General features: G+C 40.7%; 2 protein-coding genes across 2 annotated transcripts in view; both read right to left on the bottom strand.

The window, feature by feature from the left end:
- LOC126235346 (uncharacterized) overlaps positions 1-16,404 on the bottom strand; it is a 249,772-nt gene that overhangs the window by 116,333 nt on the left and 117,035 nt on the right. The window lies entirely within an intron of this gene.
- Positions 8,452-9,826, bottom strand: LOC126237069 (uncharacterized). Its single transcript, XM_049946865.1, has 2 exons — positions 9,525-9,826; positions 8,452-9,402 (listed from the first exon to the last, which is right to left on the bottom strand). Exons 1-2 carry the CDS (start codon positions 9,565-9,567, stop codon positions 8,600-8,602), a joined length of 846 nt encoding a protein of 281 aa, XP_049802822.1. The 5' UTR covers positions 9,568-9,826; the 3' UTR covers positions 8,452-8,599.

Here is a 16,404-nt window from a genome sequence, read left to right as displayed (position 1 = left end):
CGGGTTATCTGGATACTTCCCACCAACACCAACCTATCCGAACTCCGGAGATGGGAACTTGCTCTTCAATATATCCTCTCTTCCCGTTACCCACCAGGCCTCAATCTCCACTAATTTCAAGTTGCCGCCACTCATACCTCACCTGTCATTCAACAACATCTTTGCCTCTGCACTTCCACCTCGACTGACATCTCTGCCAAAACTCTTTGTCTTTAAATATGTCTGCTTGTGTCTGTATATGTGTGGATGGATATGTGTGTGTGTGCGCGCGCGAGTGTATACCAGTCCTTTTTTCCCCCTAAGGTAAGTCTTTCCACTCCCGGGATTGGAATGACTCCTTACCCTCTCCCTTAAAACCCACATACTTTCGTCTTTCCCTCTTTCCTGATGAGGCAACAGTTTCTTGCGAAAGCTTGAATTTTGTGTGTATGTTTGTGTGTCTATCGACCTGCCACCGCCATCTTTGAAAGTGCTGGCAGGTCGATACACACACAAACATACACATGAAATTCTAGCTTTCGCAACCAACGGTTGCTTCATCAGGAAAGAGGGAAGGAGAGGGAAAGATGAAAGGATGTGGGTTTTAAGGGAGAGGGTAAGGAGTCATTCCAATCCCGGGAGCGGAAAGACTTACCTTGGGGGAAAAAAGGACAGGTATACACTCGCGCGCACGCACGCACGCACGCACGCACACACACACACACACACACACACACACACACACACACACGCAGATATATTTTTCCCACGTGGAATGTTCCCCCCCCCCCCCCCCCCCTCTCTCTAATTTTTATTTTTTGAATTTAGTATAACATGCTTCTTGTAATATATATGATGTAAAATATATAGTAAAGCCCGGTTAGATGTAAGAGAGGGCCTTATGACCCTAATCTTGCTAAGTTAAATAAATAAATAATCCTTACATGAAGGTACAAACACTGCATATACCCTTTCAAGAAATAATCAATAGATATCAGCAAAGTGACTTCTTCACAAGCATACAATGGTCAGTAATCCAGGTTTTTGGTTTTTTTATTTTCAATTAAGTAGAGAATATTTACACAGTTTTAAATCAACCAAAGTGATATCCTGCAACAAGCATAATTTGCATGTGTGTCAAATGCCACAAATAGTTCCTTAATCATGCGAGTAGTCTTCATTCAATTGTGTTGATGTACTACACCACATTAACCACTAAGTATCAAACTATTTTTGTCGCCTGAAAATTTTTTACAAATTATGCGCAACTACATGAACACTGTAGAATTCGACCCAGACATTCTTACAAGAGCCACCTTTCAAGTTTCTACATTTACAATAATAATAATAATAATAATAATAATAAAAAAACAAACATTTCTGATGCAAATAATTTTATTGATTCTGAAAATATTCACTTTTAAAACTTACACACTTTTGCATGTGGCTGAAGCAATTCTGAAAACTTATTTATTTATTTTTTACACTGATGGAGATTCAATTGGGAACATATTTTTCCTTTAGGTAAAACTGAATGTGCTGCTGCCTTCAACATGCTTAAGGATGCCTCTATCTCACAGCTCATCACATGTTGATCCACTTCAATCATGTTACACACGGCATCAATGGTTTTTAAAAAACAACTAATTTTGGCTGATCTCAACAAAATTCAACACTGATGGAAGCAAAACCATGACAAAATTCTACAAATCAACTATAAATAATCTTCTGTGAAGGTGATTGATTAACACAAGTTGAATGAAGCAATTCAAGGCATTGGTGTCAAGAGAGGCTTTCACAAAAATTATATGAAAAGAAACACACACCACATTAAAACTTCCATTTTTTACAACATTGTTGTTTTAAATCCTCAATGTAAACAAACTACTTGGCTAATTTCTGAGCTTCCATTGCTTTACCAACAGCAAATAACAAATTTTAAAACAATATAGCAGAGATCCTGAGTCGCAGATAGGCACAACAAAGACTTTCATAACTAAAGCTTTCAGCAATTGGCCTTCAACAACACACACACACACACACACACACACACACACACACACACCTGCAGTCTCAGGCAACTGAAACCATACTGCAAGCAGCAGTACCAGAGTGTGATGGGAGTGGCGACTGGGTGAGGGTAAGGAGGTGAGGGATAGTATGGTGGGGGTAGTGACAGACGGAGGGGAGATTAGGAGAGAAATAAAAAGACTGGGTGTGGTGGTGAAATGACGGGTGTGTAGTGCTAGAATGTGGACAGGGAAGGGGCTGGATGGGTGAGGTCAGTGACTAAAGAAGGTTGGGGCCAGGAGTGTTAAGGGAACAAAGGTTGTATCAGGGAAAGTTCCCACCTGCGCAATTCAGAAAAGCTGGTGGTGGTGGGAAGGATCCATATGGAACAGGCTGTGAAGCAGTCACTGAAATGAAGGATACCATGTTCGGCAGCATGTTCAGCAACAGGGTGGTCCACATGTTTCTTGGCCACAGTTTGTCGGTGGCCATTCATGCGGACAGACAGCTTGTTGGTTGTCATGCATACATAGAATGCAGCACAGCAGAAGCAGCTTAGCTTGTAGACCACTTGACTGGCTTCACAGGTAGCTCTGCCTTTGATGGGATAGGTGACGTTAGTGACTGGACTGGAGTAGGTGGCGGTGGGAGGATGTATAGGACAGGTCTTGCATCTAGGTCTATAACAAGGGTATGAGCCATGAGCTAAGGGACTGGGAGCAGGAGTTATATAAGGAGGGACAAGTATGTTGTGTAGGTTCAGTGGACGGCGGAATACCACTGTAGGAGGGGTGGGAAGGATAGTGGGCACGATATTGTTACATTTCACCCTGGATTTTCCATTGTTTGATTTAAATTTTAAAACAATAGTTATGACATCTCAACAGTGACTTGTCTGTAAACTTATTAATGCAACTCCTGTACAAAGTAATAACACTTATTTCCAAAAGTAAATTCTGAAGTAATAATAATATGAACAGTGATTACATATTTTACAAACTGTGAAAAATAAAACTGTTTCCTCCTTTCTCAAGCAGCTATGCTTCAAGCGAAAACCCACAACACCAATAGCCAACGACAGAAATGATTTTCAGAGTTATTCAACTAAGACAAAACACAAGAAGCAATGATATTACTTTTGCTGTAGAAATTTTAATCTTCATAGAAGTTACTAACCACCAATGGTATTTCAATTGACAGCATCAATGTCAGTACTGAAAATGATATCGAAATCTCAAATAGTTTCAACAGTTTTAAACTGTAGTTATTTTAAAGTTTGCATTTTGGGGAACAGTCTCCAAAGAGAACTAGGTGAAAATGCAACTCGTGAAATAGTTGGATTACATGTAATTGCTCTTAATAATTTGCTTGCATTAAGTAAAACTGAAAATAAAATTACTTTCTACCTGATGTGCTGAACATCGTAAAAGATACCGCATTTCTGAAGAGAGACACGTAGAACTTCCAAGTTTCATCACATTAAATCAACATTAACAAGCATGATATAATCTGCACAGTGGTCTTAGCCCATTACTGCCCATACCAAAACTGAGTTCATAGTGCAGTTTGGCTCCCTGTGGTTCTAGTAATGCCAACAACTACCCTCTAAGGTATATATTCTAAGTCTTTCAAACTCCAACATTTTGGATTGGACGTTAGGTGTGTTGCTGTTTCATTCCCCTCACACATGGTCTACACTTGGGGGCGTCTTTCTCCATACCTTTGTGTGTCGGTGTCTTTGTAAGTATCCCTTGGCCAGTCATTAGTCCTGCCATGAGATTGAGCTCTTTCATGTTCAAGTCAATTTCAGCATCGTTAGCTTTCCATGTTTTTGTTTAACACCCTACATGCTGCCTCCTGATCCAGCTATGTAGTTTTGGTTTTACCATCACCTTAGATGTCACACACATCCTGGCCAGCCTTCAGCTTGTTTACTGTCACTGATTCCAAGGACCCACAGCAGGTTTACCCCGTTGCATTCCCCTAGTCTCTCAAAGACATCATGACATTTTACTACAATCTCTGATCTCATCGCAGAGGATAATTGAGATTTCAGAGCTGCTTGGCTATCTGCATAAATATAGAAGCTACCATTCTTGTAGTGCCTACTGAAGTTCTTGCCTGTGCACATTCTGACAGCAGATATTTGCACCTGGAGTACGATACCCACCTCACGACAGGTTGTTCTCTCTGGTCTAGCCTGGGATCGGTACACCCCAGCTCAAGCACCTTCATATGTTTTCGACCCATTAGTAAACTAGATTGTCTCCGAAATGGTTCATTATTCCCTCAGTTTCTTCTTCAAACTATATCACTGAAAGGTTTATTGAAGCAACTAGAAGTTATTGTACGGTCAGTCAACATTTCCCCAACTATTCCTATAATTACCATTCACTGTACTGGTGCGAGATTCTGGATATTTTAAGGAGTTTTAAACCTGTTGCACCCTGCCTCCCCTGCAGCCCAAAGGTGGACTGGAGAAATGTCTAGCACAGTCAGTGGGTGTGCTGCTAATGCCGCCTGTTATGGTTAACCAGGCCAATCTCTGCACCGAGCCGAGCTCTTTAACAGCCACCTTCTATTGCACTTTATATTCCAACATACCATAGTCCCATTTATTCCACTTTAATATAGACCAACAAATTATCATAGGTCTTATTACAATAACGTATATGTAACTTTTGTCCTGGAATATACATTGACTAGCCAGAACATTATGACCACTGACGTACTACCGATGTAAATCTGTTCAGGTGATAGCAGGGTCATCTGGTAGGGAATGACTGCTAGTCAGACACGCACACAGCGCATCTGGTACCAGTGATCACAGTGTAGTACGTGTAGAATGGGGAAAACGCACGAACTATCTGAGTTTGGCCATGGGCAGACTGTGATGACTTGGAGGCTCAGCATGAGCATTTCACAAATTGCATGACCTGTCAGATGTTTGAGGAATGCTGCGGTGATTTTCTCCAACACATGGTGAAACCACACCCAGACATCATGGGGTTGGGCAGTCACTCCTCATTACATATGCTGGACATCATAGGCTGGGCTGACTGGTGAAACAGGGCAGGCAGAAAACTGTGGTGGGACAAACAGACTCTAATGCTGGGCAGGTGACAAATGTGTCTGAAAACAAAGTGCACCAAACATTCATAATGATGGGCCTCTGCAGCCGACAACCCATGCATGTCCCAATGTTAATACCACGACATCAGCAACTACGACTGAACTGGAAACATGACCACTGGCACTGGACGTTGGTGCAGTGGCAGAGTGTTGCTGGGTCTGATGAATCCCAATATTTTCTTCATCATGCCAATGGGAGGGCACAAATATTGTCTTCCAGGGCAACAGCTCCTTGACACCTGTACTGTGGGACAGAGACAAGCTGGCAGTAGCTCAATTATGCTCTTGGGAACATTCACATGGAGATCCATGGGTCCAGTGGAGTCTTGCAAGGCACCATTATGGCCTAGGAGTATCATACACTGACTGCAAGCCATGTACACCCCTTCATGATGATCACATTTCCTTATAGCAGTGGCATTTTTCAACAGATCACAAGACCGAAAGTGTTATGGAGTGGTTCACGGAACACACTGTTGAGTTCCAAATGATGTGCTGGCCCCCCAACTTGCCACTTCCGAACCCGATCAGACACACCTAGGAAGTGATTGAATCTGGCATGAGGGCTCGTCATCCCCATCTACAGAATTTACGGGAATTAGGCGACATGTGCATGCAGAATTGGTGGCAACTCCCTCCAGCAACTTATCGAGGTCTTGCTCCTTCCATGCTACTACGCATCACCACTGTTATCCGTGTCAAAGATGGATGTGCTGAGAGAAGCTTAAGATTCCAGTATCTAATGGATATGCTTGCTCATAAATTGTACTACAATAGTTTTCTCAGAACTGACCCTTGATCCTATTTTCTGCAACAGTTTTACACAACTTTCCGTGCACATTGTGCAATTATTCAAACAGTAATAGCAAATTTGACAAGGATTATATGACCAAATCTGCTGCATGTCCTTCACAAACGTAGCCTCTAGTTTTTAACTCTTCAATGAGTTCATTCATCAGCATGTTCCACAGTAGTGAAGGCAAAACCCTTCCTTACACACACACACACACACACACACACACACACACACACAGGTACTTTTGATAGCCATTTTCCCATTCAGCATGGTTTTCACCACCCTACTCAGCATGGTCTTACTCCACCTGTATATTGTCTGCATGCCATGCTCTTAAGCAGTTCTAACCATGGGTTAGAAGGTCATATTGCTAAAAGCCCACTCAGTATCCAGGGAGATGCCAAGAGCAATTTTCTGAAGTGTACATCATAACAAGTTGGTGAAGTGCTGCTTCACATGATTTGCTTGGTTGATGTGTGTTTTGATTTACACGTTATTTCTTTTTTCTAACATTCACATTAACAAGTTTTTCAATATCTATATAAGAAAGAGGGCAGACTGATCATTCTCATACCTTTAGCCTTGGTATGATCGCTGGCTTCAGAATGAAAACAAACCTCACTCACCTCCAAGCATTAGGAATGATTCCTGCTGCTGAGATGACCTTACATGATCTACAAAGCAATCTAATTATCCCTCTCTTGCTTGTTGCAGTAGAGCTGGGAAGATTCCATCTTCAATGGAAACAGTCCCACTGCTTACTTTTAACAAGTACAGTGAGTTTTTATTTGGAATGAAACTACAGATATTAAAATAAACGCAATTTCTGAAAAACTTCATGTAAGAGTTTATTTTCTTTATGACATGCTATATCTCAGCTGTCAAGAAGATTACAACATTCTGAATTTATTGAAGATATACGTATCTGCTTTTGCAACCATTTTCAGCATAAGATAGACAACAGGCTCTGCAGTACATTCTACGCAAATATTTAATGTTCACAGTAAAATAGAGATGAAATTTTCTGTGAGCCTACATAAATAAGTTGCTGGATGTGCTTACATCTACACCTGAATCAACATCGACATTCATAGTCAGCAGCAACTGTGAAGTACATAGCAGACAGTACTTTCCACTGTACAGTAAAAACCTGTTAATCTTGTATCCGAGAATCTGGCCACATTCAATAATCCAGCATCGCTTCATATATTGTGAGTGAAGAAACAATACCGCGTAAGTAGCAAAATAAGAATTTTACACGAAAGACAAAAAACTGTCTAAAATGCCTAATACATTTTACAGCAGTGCTAAATTTGCATCATAACACTACAAGGAAATATTGGATCAAATAAAAATGTGGAAAAAAAACGCTTTAGAAAGCTTAATTATGGCACAGTAATTATGCCACGATCTGTTACTTACGCGGTATTTGTTTGTCAGTCTCCTGGCACGGCTTGACACATTTACGTCGGTATTTCGTGCTGAGAAAGCTAGTAAGAACACGTTTTGGAGCATTAATCATTTTTTTATTAAAAGATTTCATAGAAGTATTTTAAATAAATATACCATTTGCATAGTTCCGATAATGTCTGCACATTTCTTCAAGAAAAATCCTAAACGTCACTCAAAGCAGCAAGAGTATTACACTGCACTGATACTCATCACACAGTTACCTTCACGATAATTTTCATTCATAATGAATGTTGCCATAATAACTATGACAATCTTTAGGAAGAACAGATTTAAGTTGTTGTAAATTAGCCCATTTGAATTTCTTGATTTTCAGTCTTTCCTTGTATAGTTTCGGGAAGCAAACACCTCCAAGAATTTTCCTCGGACACCTCCGTAATTCTTGCCATACCTCGTTGAAAGAGCACTTGTAGTAAATAATACCATTGGGCGGTACTGTAGTACCCTCAGATCGGTAACTGTAGGCTCAATTTTTTACAGCTCTTCCAGGCCTAACTGAGTCATACAGCCACAAACTTTCTCTGGGTAGTTGATGAAAAAGGAATAATCTATGTAATGGACTTCATATGGCTGTGGCTTTTTTCACGCTTCTTTAGATATCATAGTGTATTGGCTAGGAAGTGTAACTTCACGTCCTTTTAAGTTTGCACTCAATGGAACTGTGAACTAAGTCACATTCCATCTGGGTATGGCCTTTCTCAAAAAAATTGTGTGTAATCAATACTCCAGTATCAATTGCTAATCTTAAAAGAGCATTTGATAATATCACATTCCTGCTCTGATATGTTCAGCCGTCACAATACAGAATTACTTGAACGGGATTTTCCTTAATCGTTCTGGATAGGGTGTCCACGATGCACGAGGCAAAACATGATGCAACCAAATCACCTTGTGTTTCATCGAACCAGTAACATACTGCATCACGACTTTCTAAATTATACATTGTAAAATTGTGAACAGCCAACTTTGTTTTATTATAAACTGCACTTGCAATTAAAAATGGAGCTACTTTCACGGCCTGTAAGTCCATGGTGTACACTGAGCAGAGCTTCTTTCTTGTCAGCATCTTTTTGAATCCTTGCCTGCTATTCCTGTTCTGTGTGTTGCTACCACACGTATTCACTCAAGTTACCAAGCCTGTAACTACAACACAAGTCGCACTGGTCTTTCTGGGGGGAAAATAGGCTAATATTACCATCTTCTAAAATCAAATTAAAGGTAGCCCGACTTAATGGTGAAAACTTCTCTGCATGACATTTTTCCATGGAGATGCAGCTGTTGTTTGGATTGCAGAATAGGCTTAAGGTACAACTTTGAGGATGATTTCCTGCAGTAATGCGACGGAAGTTTTGGAAGAGAGTTCACGAAAGTTCTCTCACCTTTCTTCTTCGTCTGTCTGATTCGAAGTCGTGACGAATCTGTCTCAGGACTCATCCCTTGTGTGGAATTATCCAGCCAATATCGGACAGTCCATCCTTTAATCCCAAGAGTATTGAGAAACATCTTTTTGCATACTTTATGTCTCCCCAGCTTATTTTTCAAATGATAAATGAGCGCCCCTTTTCTCCTGTATTTGCTAATGTTCTTCCCTGGATGTTTGGTTGGAATTACGTCCACAAAGTTGATAACATAAACCTTCCTCTGATCCCATGACATTGTTTCCCAAAATGTGTTAAATACTGCCTGCCTATCATCAACAGAAAACTGATGACACTTCCTTTGAATGGATTTCTGGCACATCTTTGAAGTACATGTTGGACCTAATTTTCGTGCCTCTCTTGGAGTATCATGAGCAATTTTACCAATTTGACTTTTTTTGTACCCAATATATGCCTGTTCACGCATTCTCAGAATTTTATTGGCATTTTTCTTCCAATCTTCAGGATGAGGTTTAGACTTCCTTTTCCTGTCACTGCTTACATCACATAGCAATGAGTGTGAAGTACTGTCGTCTCTAATGGAAACTGTAACTGTGGTCTCATTTTGAGCATTGTGGGGTAGAGCCACTGAAGTTTCTAGATGGAAAAAATATTTATAAATTAATTTAAGCAGACAAAGATGAAGCTCAAATTCATGTATTTATGAGAACGACGGCATCATCAGTAATACTATTAACAATAATCACAAGAAAATTTACCTGTGTCATTAGATGCTGCAGCAACGGTAACTGAGAACCCCATATATGAAATTAATACTTCTTCAGTAAATGTAACTTCAGCGTTACAACTTTTCTCGCCTGTTGTTTGTTCTGCATTTACGGGAGATCCTACAAGAAAGTGGACAGTCTAATCTTTGGCATAAATGAATAAAGCACAGACCAAGTGAAGTGGGGGCGTTCTGATTTATATCACAATAAAAGATTTGCGGTGCTTCTAACATTCAAAGGTGAATAATAAAACAATTTTCTTACTGCTGTCAGTCACTCTCAGGAACGATTCTCCACTTTCATCTGCTGATTTCAGCTGAGAAGCAATTTCTTCTTCGCCAGCCGCGGTGGTCTAGCGGTTCTAAGCGCGCAGTCCGGAACCGCGCGGCTGCTACGGTCGCAGGTTCGAATCCTGCCTCGGGCATGGATGTGTGTGATGTCCTTAGGTTAGTTAGGTTTAAGTAGTTCTAAGTTCTAGGGGACTGATGACCACAGATGTTAAGTCCCATAGTGCTCAGAGCCATTTGAAGCCAATTTCTTCTTCAGGAAAAAGATCGTCATCTATATTGCTATCCATTATCACAAATGAAGCTACAAGCGTGGAACCACTTCCGAGCACTGTTAAATACATAATAAGGCAGTAACAATGTGCTGTGGCTGCATGCGCTTTTATATTTACGGGGTATTGTTTACAGTATCCATATATTGTAGATACATGGTATTTAATTCTTTACAGTTCCACGGTACTGCCATCCATTTATTTGCTGTGTCACCGAAGCGGTATTGTTTTAGATAATTTTTCGTGGTAAATAATTAAAACTTCAGCATTATGGCGTTAGGAGCAGGTGCGCGTACGGTCAACGACATCATCTGACTGAAAAACGAAAAATCAGAAATTTGTCAGTTACGGGGTATTGTTTCTTCATCGACAATATACTGGTGTTGTAAAGTGTAATCACAACTGATGCTGTTCTATACTGCAATTAAAGTAGTGCTGCATATTGTTGTGGGAATGTTTTCTCCCCATCAGGAAATTGCTCTTGGCATCTGCCTGGATATTGAGTGGGCTTATAGCAATATGAACTTCTAATCCGTGGTTAGAGCTGCTTAAGAACATGGCACGGAGACATGATATACAGTTGGAGTAAGACCATGCTGAGTAGGATGGTGGAAACAACCATGCTGAATGGTAAAATGTGTGTGTGTGTGTGTGTGTGTGTGTGTGTGTGTGTGTGTGTGTGTGTGTGTGTGCGGGCGCGCGCGCGCACGCGCATGAGCGCAAGGAAGCACCTCTCACAAAAAAGCGTGAGTGAAATATAAACGTTACACTTATCATTAATCGGGTTGAGAAACTTTATGGTAGAAATAAGATTATGGAAGAATATAAAATTGATTCTTCAACAATCTATGATATTAGAAAGAATAAAGGTCACTTCAAAAGTTTGCCTCTCACATATTTACAGTAAAGGACACTAAAACAAAAAAACTTTCAGTCTGATGAAATTTTGTAAAAGTGATTTTGTGCCAAAAGGTCCGAAGGAAAACCTGTACCTGGGCCTAAGATTATGGAAAAAGATAAACATTTCCATAATGATTTGGTGTTACCAGAAATCAAATGTGTATTTTCTTATGGTTGGCTACACTGGTTCAAAACTAGTCATGGAATTCAGAAACTAGATGTAGGTGACTACTTACAATTGGCAGATCAAGATGCAGCTGAAGAACACAGACACACTTCTTGTGGTATAGTTAAACACCATAACTTAACTGCCAAACAAATCTGCAATGCTGATGAAACTTTGACGTTGTTTGTCTACTTCTAATTTGGCAGGTAAAGATGAAAAGTGCAGCAAAGGTTTTTTTAAGAAAATCACGGGTCAGTTGACAGTTTTGTAACAGCACAGAAAAGTGAGAAGTAGAAATTAGGAAAAACGTGTGTTAAATTCATTCACATTGCCTCAGTCAAATTCAAGTCATGCCAGAGACAGAGGCGCAAGCAAGAAGCGAGCCATTACGTCGCTAGTGGGTTAGGTTGACGAGATGACTGCCGAATAGGGAATAAGCAGTCATCAGAAAAGAGGACGGAAAATAGAAGGAAGCAAGACAGGTATATTCATTAGCTCCAAAGGCATGTTGCAAGAAACCTATCTATTTCATAAGAGCAAGAAGCGAGGAATTGACGTAGCAGTTAACAGCCTGTTAAATGAATGTAGCAGAATAAGGAAGACACATTCAGTCATTACAAACCGAACTTTGTACCATAGTCTCACGCTAGGTCCCTATGAATACTACACCTCTTGTCATGAGTCTATCATTGGGATCAATTGTATTCACAGCAATAGCACTCGATTCCATTATTACAATACTGCAGCGAACCTATCATAGATGCTCCAGCACAGTCTATGCACTAGCCGAAGATGTACTCAAGATGATGGCGTTCAATGGATGAAATTCATGCTGCTTGCCGCCTACCATCTGCTGATGGCTGTCTTAATTACCGACACCAGGTACATCACGAATGGATCATCAAGGGTCATCGTAGAATTCAGAGTGGGATCATGTACACTCTGCAGCCAGTGCAAAAGAACCACTTCGTACTGGGCAGCCGCCACCAAAAATTTCGAATGGTTTTACAGAGCTTCTTGTCTTCAAGAGCTTATCAATTCAGATTGCTCAGTGGTGGATTTTCAAACAAAATTAATATTGAAGATACTATTTTTAGAACCGCTTTGGTATGGAATAAACTTTGGCCGGCTACTCTTTGGAAGTGCTGACAAAACTCTGGTCAAACCCTATAGAAAATGATGCTGTTGTTAAATAGTTAGGTGTTGCTCAAAATTAAATACGAAATTTTCTATGAGATGAAGTTTTGGACCTATAGAAACTGGCAAAGAACGTGTAGTCGAAGAAATATCAGATTAACTAACAGTGGAAAGTATGAAACAGCCACAACAAACTCAACATTGCCATCTACCTGGAATGAAGATGCTGCTGCTATTGATACAAAGATTTGCTCACAGTAACAAATCATACAACACTACATAACTTTTAATTTGTGTACTATACATAGAAGCTTTTGGGGGAAAAAACGAGGCTTTACGTCTTGTTCAAGTGAATAAAATATAGAAATGCTACATGTATTGTTATATAGAACATACACAGTATTGGACTACAGTATAATACTGTATCACTGAAGCACAAAATGTACGATAAATACTAGATGGTCGGTCACCCATTGTTCACATTGTGTCACACTCCGTACACTGCTATTTTTAGAAGACACTCAGTAATCCGGCGCTGTCAAGGTCCCGGAGCACTGGATTAGTGAGTTTCTACTGTACTAATTATTAGAGCTTCTGTTTTTTCCATGCATGTATGGAGCACAGGAAAAACGACTGTTTAAATGGCTCTGTGCACATTGCAAGTAATTTAATCTTGTCCTCACAATCCCTAAAGGAGCAACACATATGGGATTATAACATGCTCATAAATTGATAATTTAAAGCTGGTACTTTAAATTTCGTGAGTAATCTTTCTCGATAGTTCGTGTCTATCTTCAAATGTCTGTCAACTCAGTTTCTTTAGCATTTCCATGAGACACTCCCACAGGTCAAAAAAACCCTGTGCTCCATTTCTCTGTATACATTCAACTTCCCATGTTAATTCTATTTGGTACAGGTCTCTCACACTTGGGGAAATTTCCTAGAATGAGCTGCATATGTGATTTGCAAGCAACCTCCTTTGTAGATTGACTGTGTTTCCTTAGTATTCTACAAATGAACTGAAGTCTGCCACATGCTTTATCTATGACTGAGCCCAAGTGATCATTTCATTTCATTTCATATCCTTACAAAGCATGACACCTATATACGTGTTGAGTGATTCCTATTGACTTGTTGGCACAGTAATCATATGATACTGTATTTTCCTTCTGGTGAACTGCAAACTTTTATGTTTCAAAACATTTAAACAAGTTTCTAATCTTTGCACCACTTTGAAATCTATTCCAAGATTTGGCTGAATATTTATGCAGCTTTTCTCAGAATATTTAATTATAGATAACTCCATCATCGGCTAGCAGTTAGAGGTTACAATTAATAGTGTCTGCATAGTCATTAACATAAAATGGACGGCAAGGCTCCAACACAGCTGTCTGGGACACACCTGCAGTTAATTTGATGACTCGCCATCCAAGACATCAAGCTGCTTCCTTGGGCTACGGTCTAATATACTACAACTGGATGTCAAGGCTATTGGACAGTAGGTTTGTGGATCAATTCTGCTATTCCTCTTCTGAACAGGTGTGATTAGTGCTTTCTTCCAACTACTGGGTATGTTTCATTAGAGGGGTCTATTGCAGATTATGGTTAAAAGAGGGGCTAACTCAGCTGCCAATTCAATATTATAGGAATTCAACCGTGATCTGGGGCATTGTTTAAATTTGACATATCCGCTGTTTCTGAGCTCCACTTAGATTGATCTCCGCAGTGGTGCATACGACTGGGTTTTTCTTGCTAAAGAAATATTTTGAAATGGTGTTCATTTCTGCTTCTGCTTTGCTATTCTCTGTTTCAGTTCCTGTCTCAACTAAATGTGTTTGGACACTTGACTTTGGTGCCACTAACAACCTTTACTCACGATCAGAATTTCATACGGTTTTGTGGGAGATCCTTCCCAAATTTTCTGCTACAGTTGTCACTTAAGGTTTCACTCATTGTCCTCAAAAGCCAAATGCATTTTATTCAGCATCTTCCTATTTGTAGCCCTGCACTTTATTTTACACTTATTATGAAGTATTCTATTTCTTTAGAAGTTTCTTTAGAGCAACTGTGTACCGTGAAGGGTCCCTCCCATCACGAATTGTTCTATCAGATACATATCTATACCTATTAAGTGCATGGTTAATTATTATTCTAAACCTGAGCCACATTTTGTTTACATGCTTCTCTCCAGGGCTCAATATTTCAACTTTCTCATTGAGATAAGACACTACTGCCCCTTTACCTAGTTTGCTGAAAATAGAAATCCTTTTACTTCTTTTAATTGCCCTTTGTACTTTGGTAAACATTGTTGCAACAACTGACTCACGGTCACTGCTAACAGTTTCAACATTGACAAAAGAGGTAAGTTCTATTTACTGCTGTTACAGCGAATATATTTCTATCATGAGAGCACTACCAAAAAATTAACTCTCGATAGTGCTCATAGAAGGATTTTAGTAATGTTTTGTATGACATCTTGTCATGTCCACAACTTACAAAACTGTAATTTTCCCAACTGATTGTTGATAACAGTATGACATAATTTTCAGTTAGATCTGGTCAGTCTGGTGGTCGATAGAAGGATCCAATTGTAAGTTTATGCTCACTCCTGATACTGAGTCTTGCCCAGAGACACTCATATGAATTGGGTTTTTTGTCTACTGCGTCAAATACACCACTTTCACCTACCTCAGCCTATCCTTTTGAGAGGCGTCTAAAAGTTTCACGATAAATCTCACTACCATTAATTTTGGGTTTTAATCCTGTACCATATGCCATATCAGCTAATAACAATCTTTCTGCAGTCTAACAATGGGAAATCCAGGATGGAATGTAACAATACGAGAGAAGGAAAGTTGCTACTCACCATATAGCGGAGATGCTGAGTCGCGATAGACACAATAAAAAGATTCACACAATCATAGCTTTCGGCCATTAAAGCCTTTGTCAGCAGTACACACACACACACACACACACACACACACACACACACACACACACACGCGCGCGCAAGCACAACTTGCGCACACGTCTGCAGTCTCAGAGAGCTGAAACTACACTGCGTGCAGCAGCACCAGTGCATGATGGGAGTGGCGACTGGGTGGGGGTAAGGAGGAGGCTGGGGCGGGGAGGTGGAGGTATAGTATGGTGGGAATGGCGAACAGTTAAGTGTTGCAGTTTAGACGGAGAGTAGGAGTGAAGGTGCAGAGGGGGCAGGGGGGGCAGGGGGTAAGTAGCGGAAAGGAGAGAAATAAAAATAAAAGAAATTAAAGGACTGGGTGTGGCAGTGAAATGACGGCTGTGTAGTGCTGGAATGGGAACACGGAGAAGGTTGGATGGGTGAGGACAGTGACTAACGAAGGTTGAGGCCAGGAGGGTTACGGGAACGTAGGATGTATTGCAGGGAAAGTTCCCATCTGCGCAATTCAGAAAAGCTACTAACCGCCAGCAATACCTCCACTTCGACAGCTACCACCCGTTTCATACCACGAAGTCCCTTCCGTACTGCCTAGCTACCCGTGGTCGTCGCATCTGCAGTGACGAGCAGTCCCTCTCTAAATATACCGAGTTCCTCACTGAAGCCTTCACTGACCATAATTATCCTCCCATCCTTGTACAAAAACAAATCTCCCATGCCTTATCTTTATAGTCTCCCACCACCTCCCAAAGTCTCACAGTCCGGCCACTGAGGAGCATTCCCCTAGTAACTCAGTACCATCCAGGACTGGAGCAACTGAATTACATTCTCCACCAGGGTTTTGATTACCTCTCGTCATGCCCTGAAATGAGAAATGTCCTGCCCACTATCCTTCCCACCACTCCTACCGTGGTAATCCGCCGTCCACCGAACCTACACAATATACTCGTCCATCCTTACACAAACCCTGCTCCCAATCCCTTACCTCATGGCTCATACCCCTGTAATAGACCTAGATGCAAGACCTGTCCCGTACATCCTCCTACCACCACCTACTCCAGTCCGGTCACTAACATTAGATATCACATCAAAGGCAGGGATACCTGTGAAACCAGTCATGTGATCTACAAGCTAAGCTGCAACCACTATGCTGCATTCTATGTAGGCATGACAACCAACAAGCTGTCTGTCC

The sequence above is a fragment of the Schistocerca nitens genome, chromosome 2 (genome assembly GCF_023898315.1).
Source record: "Schistocerca nitens isolate TAMUIC-IGC-003100 chromosome 2, iqSchNite1.1, whole genome shotgun sequence".
Classification (NCBI taxonomy): Eukaryota; Metazoa; Arthropoda; class Insecta; order Orthoptera; family Acrididae; genus Schistocerca; species Schistocerca nitens.
The sequence above is the reverse complement of the archived record's forward strand: the minus strand, read 5'-3'. Positions and strand labels throughout refer to the sequence as shown.

Bases quoted from the DNA above. Each gene is read 5' to 3' on its own strand.
- LOC126237069 (XM_049946865.1), bottom strand. From the start codon at position 9,567: ATGGGGTTCTCAGTTACCGTTGCTGCAGCATCTAATGACACAG. The intron at 9,403-9,524 runs GTAAATTTTCTT...TTTTCCATCTAG, and splicing joins TGCAGCATCTAATGACACAG to AAACTTCAGTGGCTCTACCC.